At 34.7% G+C, this 13,664-nt stretch overlaps 1 protein-coding gene across 2 annotated transcripts in view; it reads right to left on the bottom strand.

Annotated features, from left to right (window-relative positions):
• The window catches only part of ZRANB3 (zinc finger RANBP2-type containing 3), a 324,584-nt gene that overhangs the window by 114,853 nt on the left and 196,067 nt on the right, over positions 1-13,664 (bottom strand). For both annotated transcript variants that reach the window (XM_043573283.1, XM_043573282.1), the window contains exons 5-6: positions 8,293-8,524; positions 4,135-4,220 (exon numbers count right to left, since the gene is read on the bottom strand). In XM_043573283.1, coding sequence (XP_043429218.1) covers positions 4,135-4,220; positions 8,293-8,524 — 318 coding nt within the window. The remainder of the gene's footprint in view (positions 1-4,134; positions 4,221-8,292; positions 8,525-13,664) is intronic.

The following is a 13,664-nucleotide window of genomic DNA, read 5'->3' on the forward strand; positions in this document are numbered from 1 at the left end:
GTTTGTTTTATGTAAGCAAACTTTTGGCATTTATAGTCTGCAATAATTGTGACTAAGAGCTTCCTAACAATATGTAGCATCATGTCTATTTGGCATTATATCTTAAAATTATTTATTATTATTTATGTATAGAAAGACATGATGACATGTTCTAGTCACAGGACTAGAATAATCTTGAAATTCATATGGAACCACAAAGGACCTCAAATAGCCAAAGGAGTCTGTAGAAAAAAGAACCAAATTTCAAGATACAAATTTCAAAGATATAGTATTCAAAGAGTATGGCAGTGGCACAAAAATAGACACTTAGATTAATGGAACAGAGTAGAGAGCTCAGAAATAAACCCACACTTATACAGTCAATTAGTTTACAACAAAGGGGGCAAGAATATATGATAGGGCTAAAGACAGTCTTTTCAATAAATGGTATTGTGAAAACTGGACAGCTACAAGCAAAAAAAAAAAAAAAAAAAGAAATAAAGAAACTGGACCACTTCCTTACACAATATACAAAAATAAAATCAAAATGGATTAAAGACCTAAATGTGAGACCTGAAACCATACAACTCCTAGAAGAAACATAAACAGTAATCTCTGAGACATCACCCTTAGCAACGTATTCATGGATGTGACTCCTAAGGGCAAGGGGAAAAAAAGCAAAAATGAACTATTGAGATTACACCAAAATAAAAAGCTTTTGGAAAGCAAAGGAAACCAGTAACAAAACAAAAAAGCAACCTATGAACAGAGAAAGATATTTGCAAATGATATATCTGATAAGGAGTTAATATACAAGACATAGAAAGGACTTATAAAACTCAACACTGGAAAAGCAAACAATCTGATTAAAAAATGGGTGGAGGATCTGAATAGACATTTTTCCAAAGAAGACATACAGATGGCCAATAGACAGATGAAAAGATGCTCAATTAACACTGCTAATCATCAGGGAAATGCAATTCTCCAAATCATATTTGTATGATTCTCCAAATGATATGATTCTCCAAATCCTATGTGTATTTACAGCTTCCTCTAAATATAACCCAATCAGAATGGCTAGTAGCAAAAGATAAGTGTTGGCGAGGATGTGGAAAAAAGGAATCCTTTGTACACTGTGACTGGGAATGTAAAATAGTGCAATCACTATGGAAAACAATATGGAGGTTCCTAAAAAAATTAACAAGAGAAATACCATATGATCCAGTAATTCCACTACTGGGTATTTACCCAAAGAAAACAAAAACACTAATTCAGAAGATATACGTATCCCTATGTTTATAGTAGCATTATTTACAATAGCCAAATTGGAAGCAACCCAAGTGTCCACTGATAGATGAAAGGATAAAGAAGATGTGGTATATAAACACAAAAAAATCATCATCAGTCATAAAAAGGAATGCTATTTTGGCATTTATGGCAACATGGATGAACCTAAAGGGTATTATGCTTAGTGAAATAAGTCAGACGGACAAAGACAAATGCCATATGGTTTAACTTATATGTGGAATCAAAAAACAAAACAAATGAACAAACAGACAAAGTAAATTCTTAAATACAGGGAATAGACCAGTAGTTGCCAGAGGGGGAGTGGGTGGGGATCTGGGTGAAATAAGTGAAGGGGATTAAGAAGTACAATATTCCAGTTACAGAATAAAACATGGAGATGAAAAGTACAGTACAGGGAATATAGTCAATAACATAATAATATTGTATGGTGACAGATGGTGACTACACCTCTTGTGGTGAACACTGTACAGAATTGTTAAATTACTATGCTGTACAACTAAAATTAATATATCATTGTATGTCAACTATACTTCAATAATTAAAAATTAATTATTATAATCAATGATGTATGCTGAATTTTATCAAGTTACATCTCAGCATAAATGGAGATGATATATTGAAGTTTTTCCTTTTCATTATTAACATGACTATATTAATACATTTTCTAATATTAAACTGTACTTGCTGATATGAATCCCATTTGCATATGGCTAACATACTAGGTATTTTAAGAAGTTTCTGGTTTATACTAATATTGAAGATTCCTACATTTACAATCTTAAGTAAAAATAGGTCTGTGTGTGTGTGTGTGTGTGTGTGTGTGTATGATACTGTGTGACAGTATCAGTGTTCATCTGACTTCATACAGTTTGGAAGGGCTCTTTCTATCTCTGTTCTCTGCAGTCCTTTAAAAAGCACCAGAACACCATGACTACATAGGGTTATTTAAAAAACTTGTAGAAGGATAAAGGAAAACACACACACACACAGAAAAAATGTAGGGGACTAAGGGACTCATATCACAAAGAGCTGATTTCTATAACATATAAGATTTCCAGTATATCAGTAAGAAAAAAAAACAGCCAGTAAGTTTAGTAGAATAAAAGGTAAAAAACATAAACACAACAAAAAGGAAAAAAATGACTCTTACATGTATGAAAAAATGCTCAATTGCATTTAGTAACATGAGAAGACAAATGTGTATAACAACTACCATCACATTTCATCAGCAAAATGAAATAATTTCTATTTGAACATGGTGGCAAGGCGTGGGGAAACAAACAGACAATCTTATTGCTGGTGGGAATATAAATTGGTATAACTATGGTGGAGCATAGTTTGAAAAAATCTAAAAAATATACAAATACATTGTACCAGCAACTCCTCCTCTATAAATTTATCTTGCAGACTTACTGCTATGTGTGTGACATGAAATATTAAAATAGCTTGTAATTATTGAGTACTCACTACATGCCACTCACTGTTCAAACCTTATAAATATTAGCTAATGTAAGTCTCCTAATAACTCTTTGAGCCAGGAATAATTATTTTCTCTTTTTAGAGCTAAAGATGTTAAGGTATGGGGAGGTAAAGTTACTTTTATAAAATGAAACATGGTAAGTACTGTATAGGAATATAAAAGACAGGTGGCCCAGTTCTAGTTTTGCATGCTCTTTGCCAATACAAAGAGAGGCTCTTTGCCTCTCAAAATGTGCAAGGGTATTCACTGCTGTATTGGACCCATCAGCTATTTACCACAAAGGACTATTAATGGTAGACTAAATAAATTATAGTGCATTTAACAAAAAGAGGGGCACCTGGGTGGCTCAGTTGCTTAAGCGTCAGACTTCAGCTCAGGTCATGATCTCATGTCACGTGGGTTCAAGCTCTGCAACGGCCTCTGTGCTGACACCTCAGAGCCTGGAGCCTGCTTTGGATTTTGTGTCGCCCTCTCTGCCCCTCCCCAACTCGTGTTCTGTCTCTCTCTCTCAAAAATAAATAAACTAAAAAAATAAACTAAAAACAAAAGAGAGCAAGAAGAATGTCAAAGCCCTTTTAAGAACTCATATAGAAAGCTCTCTAACACATACTAGGTGAAAACAGCAAACAGCACACAATGTGTACATTATACTACTATATATTTATATATATACTTATATATTTATATATATACTTATATATTTATATATATGCATATAAATGACATGAAACGATATTATACATACAGAATCATAAGTACTTTTTTTTTTTAACGTTTATTTATTTTTGAGACAGAGAGAGACAGAGCATGAGTGGGGGGATGGTCAGAGAGAGAGGGAGACACAGAATCGGAAGCAGGCTCCAGGCTCCAAGCTGTCAGCACAGAGCCCGATGCGGGGCTTGAACTTGTGAACCACGAGATCATGACCTGAGCCGAAGTCAGACACTTAACCAACTGAGCCACCCAGGCGCCCCAATCATATGTACTTTTTAATCCATGGAGTATCTCCAGAAGGATACACAATAAATCGCCAACAGTGGTTACCTGGGAACGGAAATGGTTGGCTGGGGCATGAGTGGAATGGGAACTTACTTTTCACTTTTGTAGACTGTATACACTTATCCAGTCAATACAAATAAATAATTTCAAAAATAAAATAAATGGGAGGTAAATTAGAATAAAGAAAAACTGTCATTACCTACTTCTTTTATTTTATACATAGGTCTTCCACAAAAGATTTTACTTGAAGAAATTATTCCATAACCACAAAAGTTCGAAAAACACTGGAATAAAGAATGACTAATGAAACCATAATGTTCACAGTAAGTATATGAGGATTAAAATTAATAGGAAGTAGTTTTTCATACCTCATATGGGCATTACAGTATCTTTTGGCATACTCGGTCCATGTTCCAAATTTTTGTGGAAAGAGAGCTTCAATCTGCATGAAAAGCTGTAACAACACAAGGGCTCTCAATATGTTGCAACATTTTGAAGTAAATATTATTACTATGATAAATCCAGTTAACAAAATAATAAAAAAAAAGAAAAGAGAAAATCTACCTCTTCTTTCTCAAGCCTCCTCCTCCCCCTTCGTCCACCCATCTCTGCCATCCTAATCTTCAGGGATAAAACTGCTATCCTTTTCTCTAACGTACATTTATATATTTTGTATGCCTACATAAGGATATGTATACAATAAAACCTTGATTGTGAGTAACTTGTTCTGCGAGTGTTCTGCAAGATGAGCAAATATTTCTAATAAATTTTAACTTGATAAATGAGCAATTTCTTGCAATACCAATAATATATGATGCTGAACGTCACATGATCACAACTGAGCCAATGGTTCTTCTCACTCTCTCTCCCCGAGAGATTGTGGGTGATCGTCTCCCATGCTAGGATGCTTGGTCTCAGGCCATGGTGTTTGGCAGAAACCAACGATTTTTCAGAACACTGGAAGGCGCTAGTATATTTTTTGTCACTTCAAAGCACTATGGACAGTCCTTTGCTTTTCCATACAAAAGTAAGCTTAGGAATCCTTTGCTTCATTCTAGGTCATACTGCCTGCAGATACAGACACTTTTCTCTGCTGCCTTCTTGCCAGTTATATTAAATACAGTATATGACAAGAGTTTACTAACCCTGTACTGTAGTCAACATCCATCAGTAATAGTGAAAGTCATCCTACACAATAACCCTTGTCTCTTGTCTCCCTCACACCAGCCACGAAGGTTTTCAAAGGTAAATGCAAGTTCATTTGTTTTTTTTTCTTTATATTTTATATTTTAAAATTATTCTGTTATATTACATTATTATAATAATTTTTATATGAATATTCTTGTGTCTTGGAATGTATCATCTGAATTTCCATTATTTCTTATAGGAAAACTCACTTTGAAATACAAGTGCTTTGGATTACAAACATGTTTCTGGAATGAATTATGCTGGCAAACCAAGGTTTTACTGTATATTCTCTTTTATTCACATGAAGCTCATCAAATATGTCTTAGACTTTATCAAAGTACATATACATCTATTTGTACTTAGTTTTAAAAATTAACTAAGCAAAGTATTACCATAATAAAGCATTGTTTAAAAGGCCCATGGCACTCATTCCTACGTAGAAGTACTGTAAAATATTTAAACAGTCTCCTGATCATGGACATATAGGCTGTTTCTAGCTTTTATACAGTTATAAAAGTTAATAACATCATATAAGTCTATGTATGTGTATGTGTGCATATATAAACATATGCAGGTGTAGGTATACGTATCTACAACATCTATCAATAATTTATCTATTCACTTACCTATCTATCTATCCATCCATCTACCCAACCATCCACTACCCACCAATCTGCATCTCCATTAGATGAGACTGTAGAATATATTTTTAGAAATGAAATAGGTGGGTTTCAGGTATGAGCTTTTTAAAGTTTGACGGATGTTACTGTGTTACACTGTAAAATGCAGGTCCCAATTTATATTCTCATCAATAATATGACATCTTTCATTTTTATAACTTTGATAGGCTACACACAGTAATGTCTTTTATTTTAGTATGTTTTTTAAAATTAGCAGCTTCATTGAGAAATAATTCATATATCACTTTTATTGTTCATACTTTTACAGTGTATAATTCACTGGCTCTTCATATATTCACAAAATGCCTCAATGACCACTATCTAATTCTGTAATATTTTTATCACTATAGAAAGGAAGCCCATACCCATTACTAGTCATTTTCTATTCTCCCTCTCCTTAATCCTGGCAATCACCAATCTGATTCCTATTTCCATTAATTTGCCTTTCTTGATATTTCACATAAATAGAATCATACAGTATGTAGCCTCTGTGTCTGACTTCGTTCACTTAGCATAGTGCTTTCAAGGCTCACCCATGTTGTAGAATGTATCAGTACTTCATCCTTTTTATGGCTGCATTTTCATTATCCATTCATCAGTTATGGACACTGGCTTCTTACTACTTTCTGGATATTACAAATAATGCTACTATGAACATCTGTATCTATATAATTTTTTGTGAGTATGTGTTTTCAGTTTTCTTGTGTATATACTTAAAAATGGAATTGCTAGGTCTCATGGTAACTCTGGTTTTAACTTTCTAAGTAATTGACAACAAGTTTTCCAAGGAGTAAAATTTATAGCGGTACATGTCTATGTTAAAAAAGAAGAACAATCTCAAATCAATAACCTAATTTTCTACCTTAAGACATTGGGAAAGATGGGGCGCCTGGGTGGCGCAGTCGGTTAAGCGTCCGACTTCAGCCAGGTCACGATCTTGCGGTCTGTGAGTTCGAGCCCCGCGTCAGGCTCTGGGCTGATGGCTCAGAGCCTGGAGCCTGTTTCAGATTCTGTGTCTCCCTCTCTCTCTGTCCCTCCCCCATTCATGCTCTGTCTCTCTCTGTCCCAAAAATAAATAAACGTGGAAAAAAAAATTAAAAAAAAAAAAGACATTGGGAAAGAAAGAGTAAACTAAACAGAAAACAGCAGGAATATATAGTAAAGACTAGAATGCAAATAAACAAGATAGAGAATGGAAAAACAACAGAAAAAAAATCAATGAAACCAAATACTGGTTTTTGGGAAGAGTGAGATATTGAGAAAATTGTAGCTAGACTACCCAAATTAAAAAAAGAGAGAGAAGACTCAAGTTACTAAAATCCAAAATAAAAGAGGGGACATTACTACCAACCTCATTAGGAAGAAAGGGAACACTATGAACAAATGTACACTAATAAGTTAGATTACTTAGATAAAATGCAAAAATGCCTAGAAAGACAAAGAGTATCAAACTGACTCAAGAAGAAATACACAATCTAAACAGACATATATTCAGTGAAGAGAATGAATAATTAATTTAAGAAATACCCACAAAGGAAAACTCAAGCTCAGATGGCTTCACTGCTAAACTCTACCAAATATTTAAAAACAAATACCAGTGGTTCATAAACTCCTCTAAAAAACAGAAAAGGAGAGAATACTTCCCAACTCATTCAATGAAACCAGTATTGCTTTGATAACAAAACTAAAGATATAACAGGAAAACTATAGATCAATATCTCTTCTGAATAAACACACAAAAATCATTAACAAAATAAAGCAAACTGAATCCAGCAACAAATAAAAGGATGATAACACAGTCAAGTGAGATTTATCATGGAATGCAAGGTTGGTTTAACATCTGAAATCAATTAACATAATACACCTTACCAATAGCTATCTCCCAATCTTGGCTTACTAATCAGGTAACAATTGCTACTTATGTTAAGTGCTTACCATGTGCCAGGACACAGAGCAAGATACTTTCAAACTAGTATTTCCTTTAATTCTTACAACTACAAGACAAAAAGCACATTGTTTTCTATGACTCAGTGTTCATTAATAGAAAGGACTTCTCTAGGTTACAGTGACCCTTACAGACTCATAAGAATTTCATCCATCATTTCTTTTTTAATTACTCCATGCTCTACTTGGCTCTAAGAATAGTAAGGCGAAATGGGGTATCAAACAAATACCTTATTCCTCCATTCTAAGTAATTACCCTATCTAATCTGAACATAAGTACTAGTTTCTATCTTTCCAACCATGGAGTTTGAAGTAAAAGAGAAATAGAAAGAAGTTCTGTAATGTAATACAAAAGATATAAAGTAGATTAAAATCCAATCCCAAGGAGCTTAAAATGTAAAACAACAAACTGGATAAGATTAAAACCATATCAGAACCACAATAAATGTGGTGACTATTACAACTTTACACTAAATATGAAAACCTTATGCCAAAAGTAAAAACTATTTTTTTTATATACATGTGCAAGCACAGGAAAGGTTCACATATAAATAGAGAAGACAGTCATAGTAAAAGATGTATTTAATCATTAATAGCCATCTAGAAGTTCCCGAAGTATTCTTCTAGCATTTGAAGCAACTAATTTAAAATTAAACACTGCAAAATAGGTGAATGATATATATTTTTAAAGCCAAAGTATAAGGATTCTAATACCTCTTCAGGCCTTCCCAAGGCTGGAGTTCCTGTAAGAAGAATGGCTCGTTTGGCTGTCTGTACTATTGGCAGTAAAATCTTGCTGCGGGTTGCATTCCTGGATTTCATGTAGTGTGATTCATCCACTATAACAACTTTGAAATTCTGATTATTCAATGCACATATCAAAGTCTCTGCATCTGTGGTTAAAAGACCGTAACCTAGAATTGTCACTTTGCTTGTAGCTATTCTCCTGGGGAAAAAAAAATCCATATATTTAAAAACATTTCAGTAACCAATTTATCATAAACAATACAACTCTTTGGGAAGAAATTCAGAGGAAATAAAGAAAAATACTGCTGAAACTCAATTTCTCTTAAGATTTTAGAGTTTTCAGATATGACAAGCGAGAATGCAAAATTTAAAATTTTGGTTAACCAAAACCAAATTTTTGGGTAAATTGTCTTTGGAAGATTTCGACATCTACCAAGCCACATGTTACTAGGATTAGGATATTACTTCTGAGAATATTTGCTTCCAGACATCTAGAATTGTGGATAAAGTGGATACTCAAATATTAGTTGGATCTTTATTGAAGCCTTCCCACAGAGAAGACAGCAGCATTTTTCAGCCCAGGTAGTGGAATTTTGAAGACACTACTTAGTATTGAAGTGTTGTCCAGTGCACAGCAGGGCATTTCATATTCCTACACTGTCCCACTAAGACCAGCAGAGTCCTGAAACCATGACAACAAAAATTCCCAGCCATGGGGTGATGAAGTATGGGAAAGGAGAGAGGGTACCACTTTATACAGAGTAACACGGGCTCAAGAGATCTCTAACTTTTGGACTATGTACTTATTCATACATCTATATTATCATTTACCACGCTGTAACGAAATTTTTCATTTACATATTTATCTCCTTTGCTAATTAATGAGGGCAAGGAAATATGTCTTATTCATCTTTGTATATGCAGTGTTATGCTCCTAGTGAGTTTGGAGAATTAAATAGACAAATAAATGAAAAAACAATAAAATACATTACTTTAGCATTTTCTATAACATCAGTGAAAAAATACAGGACAGTCAGTCTTCTGCAGTTCTCTACCCCCTAAGAGAAAAGGCAGAGCTCCTAAATATTACAATACAACAATACAACAATTGCATTTAAAAAATGTTTTATTTTTAAAATTTTAATTCCAGTGTAGTTAACATATAGTGTTATGTTAGTTGTATTCAGTTGTGTACAATATAGTGATTCAACAATTCCATGTATCACCTAGTGAGTATCAAGATAAGTTCTACTCTTCTTTTTAATTTTTTTTTTTACATTTATTTATTTTTGAGAGACAGAGAGAGACAGCGCGAGCAGGGGAGGGGCAGAGAGAGAGGGCGGCACAGAATCAGAAGGAGGCTCCAGGCTCTGAGCTGTGAGCACAGAGCCTGACGTGGGGCTCAAACCCATGAACCGTGAGATCATGACGTGAGCCGAAGTCGGATGCTCAACCGACTGAGCCACCCAGGCACCCCGATAAGTTCTACTCTTAATCCCCTTCACCTATTTTACCCACCCACCCTACCCAGCTCCCCTCTGGTAACCATCTGTTCATTGTCTATAGTTAAGAGTCAGTTTCTTGGTTTGTCTCTCTTTTTTTTTTATTCCTTTGTTCATCTGTTTCCACATATGAGTGAGATGGTATGTTATTTGTGTTCTGACTGGCTTATTTCACTTAATATTATACTAACTATATACAGGTTGGTGCAAATGCCAAGATTTCATTCTTTTTTAAGTTTTTTTAAAATTTATTTTGAGAGACAGAGAGAGAGAGACAGAGACAGAGAGAGAGAGAGAGAGAGAGAGAAAGTACAAGTAGGGGAGTAACAGAGAGAGGGAGAGAGAATCCGAAGAAGACGGATGCATAGCTCAATCTCGCAACCATGAGATCATAATCTGAGCCCACATAAAGAGTCAGATGCTTAACTGAGCCACTCAAGCACCCCTTCATTCTTTTGTTATGGCTGAATAGTATCCCATTCATTGATGGGATATCCATCCATCAATGAACAATAGGCTGATTCCATAATGTGGCTATTGTAAAAAAATGCTGCAATAAACATAGATACATATATCCTTTTGAATTAGTGTTTTCATATTCTTAAATACCCAGTATTGTGATTACCAGATCATATGGTAGTTTTATTTTTAACTTTGGTGGAACATCCATACCGGTTTCCTCAGTGGCTACACCAGTTTCCATTCCCTCCAACAGGGCATGAGTGTTCCTTTCTCCCCACATCCTCACCAACACTTGTTTCTTGAGTTTTTGATTTTAGCCATTCTGACAGGTGTGAAGTGACATTGTGATTTTGATTTGTATTTCCCTGATGATGGATGATGCTGAGAATCTTATTATGTGTCTGGTGGCTATGTCTTATTTGGAGAAATGTCTGTTCATGTCTTATTCCCCTTTTGTAGTTGGGTTGTTTGCTTTTTTGGATGTTGTGTTAAGTTCTTCTTATATTTTGGATTCTAACCCTTAATCACATATGTTGTTTCTTCTCCCATTCAGTAGGTTGCCTTTTAGTTTTGTTGATGGTTTCCCTCACTGTGCAGAAGCTTTTTTTTTGCAATATAGTCCCAATAGTTGATTTTTACTTTCATCTCCCTTGCCTTAGGAGACATATGTAGAAAAAAGTTGCTGCAACCAATGTTAGAGAAATTACTGCCTGTGCACTCTTCTAGAATTTTTATGGTTTCAGGTCTCACATTTAGGTCCTTAATCAATTTTGGTAAATTTTTTTGTATGATGTAAGAAAGTAGTCCATTAACATGCTGCTGTCCAGTTTTCCCAATTTGTCGATGATTTGTTGAACAGATTTTCTTTTTCCGATTGTATGTTCTTGCATCCTTTGTCAAAGATTAATTGACCATATAATTGTGGGTTTATTTCTGGATTTTCTATTCTGTTACATTGATCTATGTTTTCTGTTTTTGTGCCAGTACCACACTATTTTTATTACTACAGCTTTGTATTGTAACTTGAAGTATGAAATTTTGATCCCTCCAGTTTTGTTTTTCCTTTTCAAGACTGTTTTGGCTATTCAGGATCTTTTGTGGTTCCACAGAAATTTTAGGATTGTTTGTTCCTGTTCTGTGAAAAATACTGTTGGTATTTTGATAGGGACAGCATTAAATGTGTAGACTGCTTTGGGTAGTACAGACATTTTAACAATATTTGTTCTTCCAATCCATGAGCATGGAATGTCTATTTCTTTGTGTTGTCCTTGATTTCTTTCATCATTGTTTTATAATTTTCAGAGTACAGGTCTTTCACCTCTTTGGTTAAGTTTATTCCTGAGTATCGTACTATTTTTGGTGCAATTGTAAATGGGATTCTTTTCTTTTTTTTTTTTAATTTTTTTTAACGTTTATTTATTTTTGAGACAGAGAGAGACAGAGCATGAACAAGGGAGGGGCAGAAAGAGAGGGAGACACAGAATTTGAAACTGGCTCCAGGCTCTGAGCTGTCAGCACAGAGCCCGACAAGGGGCTCGAACCCACGGACCGTGAGATCAGGACCTGAGCCGAAGTCGGAGGCTTAACCGACTGAGCCACCTAGGTGCCCCTGGGATTATTTTCTTAATTTCTCTTTCTGCTGCTTCATTATTAGTGTATAGAAGTGCATTTTCTATCTTGTGATGTTACTGAATTCATTTATCAGATTGGTGGAATCTTTAATGGTTTTCTATATAGCATATCATGTCATCTGCAAACAGTGAAAGTTTTACCTCTTATCAATTTGGATGCCTTTTCTTTCTTTTTCTTGTCTGACTGCTGTGGCTAAGATTTCCAGTACTATGTTGAACAAAAATGGTGAGAGTAGACATCCCTGTCTTGTTCCTGACCTTTAGGGAAAACCTCTCAGTTTTTTCCTCATTAAGGATGATGTTAGCTGCGAATTTTTCATATAAGGTCTTTATTATGGTGAGATATGTTCCCTCTAAATCTTCTTTGTTGAGGATTTTTATCATGAATGTATCTTGTAGTTTGTCAAATGCTTTTTTTTTCATCTATTGAAATGATAATATGGTTCTTATCCTTTTATTTATTTATTTTTAAAGATTATTTGAGAGAGAGAACATGAGTGGAGGGAGGGAGGGAGAGAGAGAAAGAGAGGGAAGGAGAGAGAATCCCAAGCAGGATTCGTGCTGTCAGCACAGAGCCCCATGTGGGGCTTGAACTCACGAACCGTGAGATCATGACCTGAGCCGAAGTCAGATGCTCAACCAACTGAACCACCCAGGTGCCCCAATCCTTTATTGATGTAATGTAACAAGTTGATTGATTTGTGAATACTGAATTAACCTTGGCTCCTAGAAATGAATTCTGATGGATCCTGGTGAATGATTTTTTAACATATATTGTTGGATTTGGTTTGCTAGTATTTTGTTGAGGATTTTTGCAACTATGCGCATAAAGAATCTTGGCCTGTAGTTCTCTTTTTTGGTGGTGTCTTTGTCTGGTTTGGTATCAAGGTAATGGTGGCCTCATAGAACGATCTGGAAATTTTCCTTCCTTTTTTATTTTTTGGAATAGTTTGAGAGGAATAGGTATTAACTCTTTAAATGTTTGATAGAATTCTCCTGTGAAGTTATGTGGTCCTGGACTTTTGTTTCACTTTTTTGAATATTGATTTGATTACACTGCTGGTAATCAGCCAGTTCAAATTTTCTATTTCTTCCTGACTCAGTGTTGGGAGAATATATGTTTCTAGGAATTAGTCCATTTCTTCTAGGTTGTTCAATTTGTGGGCATACAATTTTTCATAATAATCTCTCATAATCTTTTGTATTTCTGTGGTGTTGGTTATTATTTCTCCTTTTCCATTTCTGATTTTTTTTTAAGTCTGGCTAGAGGGTTGTCATCAATATTGTTCATTTTTTCAAAGAACCAGCTGCTGGTTTCACAGACTTGTTCTATTGTGTTGTTGTTATTATTTAGTTTCTATTTCTTTTAGTTTTGTTCTAATATTTATTATTATCTTTCTGCTGGTTATGGATTTTGTTCTTCTTTTTAGCTCGTTTAGGTGTAAAGTTAGATTGTTTATTTGAGATTTTTTTTTTTTTTTTTTTGCTTCTTGAGGTAGAATTGTATTGCTGTAAGCTTCCCTCTTAGGACTGGTTTTGCCACATCCCAAAGGTTTTGGATGATTGCGTTTTCTTTTCTTTTTAAATATAATCTCCATTTTATTTTTTTCCAGAAAACAGTTTTCATAAATTTTTAACATTTATTTATTATCAAGAGACAGAGAGACACAGAGCATGAGCAGAAGAGGGGTGGACACAGAATCTGAAGCAGGCTCCAGGCTCTGAGCTGTCAGCACAGCGCCTG

Source organism: Prionailurus bengalensis, chromosome C1 (assembly GCF_016509475.1).
Source record: "Prionailurus bengalensis isolate Pbe53 chromosome C1, Fcat_Pben_1.1_paternal_pri, whole genome shotgun sequence".
Lineage (NCBI taxonomy): Eukaryota > Metazoa > Chordata > Mammalia > Carnivora > Felidae > Prionailurus > Prionailurus bengalensis.